This window comes from Geospiza fortis, unplaced genomic scaffold (genome assembly GCF_000277835.1).
Source record: "Geospiza fortis unplaced genomic scaffold, GeoFor_1.0 scaffold406, whole genome shotgun sequence".
Lineage (NCBI taxonomy): Eukaryota > Metazoa > Chordata > Aves > Passeriformes > Thraupidae > Geospiza > Geospiza fortis.
The window spans coordinates 112,932-113,836 of NW_005054697.1; the positions used below are offsets into that span (position 1 = coordinate 112,932).

The window sequence follows — 905 nt, forward strand, 5'->3', positions numbered from 1 at the left end:
CCAAATTCCCGTTTGTTTTCAGGATTTGCCCCACCCAAAGCAGCAATCCCGGGGCAGGGCCGCCGAGGCCGGGGCTCACCCAGGGAGTTGCAGCCGGGCGTGGGACACTTCATGTTGAAGTTGTAGCTCTCGTGGAAGCGGCGGCGCTTGGGCCGGTGCGAGAGGTCGCTGCCCGAGTCCTTCATGGACATGTCCTTGGCCAGGCTCTCGTCGTGGGACACGTTGGGGCTCGAGATGTCGATGTCGGACTCCGAGGAGGGCGCGTTGCCCGTGGGCGTGCGCGGCGGGGACTCGTCGTGCTCCGCCGCGTTTTTGGTGTCTGGGGTGGGGCACAGGGGACACAGCTCAGGGGAGAGATCCCAAAATCGCTCCCCAAAAACGATCCCAGAAACGCCTCAGGGGCTGCACGGAGCCTCTCCCACGCTGGGAGCAGCATTCCCTGCTCCTCTGTGCCCCAGTGCAGCATTCCCTGCCCCTGTGGGTACCAACGGAGCATTCCCTGTCCCTGTGGTCCCCAATGCAGCATTCCCTACTCCTCTGGGCACCAATGCAGCATTCCCTGCCCCTGTGGGCACCAAAGCAGCATTCTCTGCCCCTGTGGGCACCAAAGCAGCATTCTCTGCCCCTGTGGGCACCAATGCAGCATTCCCTGCTCCTCTGGGCCCCAATGCAGCATTCCCTGCCCCTCCGTGCCCTAATGCAGCATTCCCTGCCCCTGTGGGCACCAATGCAGCATTCCCTGCCCCTGTGGGCACCAAAGCAGCATTCTCTGCCCCTGTGGGCACCAAAGCAGCATTCTCTGCCCCTGTGGGCACCAATGCAGCATTCCCTGCTCCTCTGGGCCCCAATGCAGCATTCCCTGCCCCTCCGTGCCCTAATGCAGCATTCCCTGCCCCTCTGGCTAC

At 63.4% G+C, this 905-nt stretch overlaps 1 protein-coding gene across 1 annotated transcript in view; it reads right to left on the minus strand.

The window, feature by feature from the left end:
* Positions 1 to 905, minus strand: part of KAT7 (lysine acetyltransferase 7) — a gene marked incomplete at its 5' end in the record, with an annotated part of 13,730 nt that overhangs the window by 9,693 nt on the left and 3,132 nt on the right. Inside the window, 2 exons of the mRNA XM_031065196.1 lie at positions 80 to 319; positions 486 to 565. Coding sequence (XP_030921056.1) covers positions 80 to 319; positions 486 to 565 — 320 coding nt within the window. The remainder of the gene's footprint in view (positions 1 to 79; positions 320 to 485; positions 566 to 905) is intronic.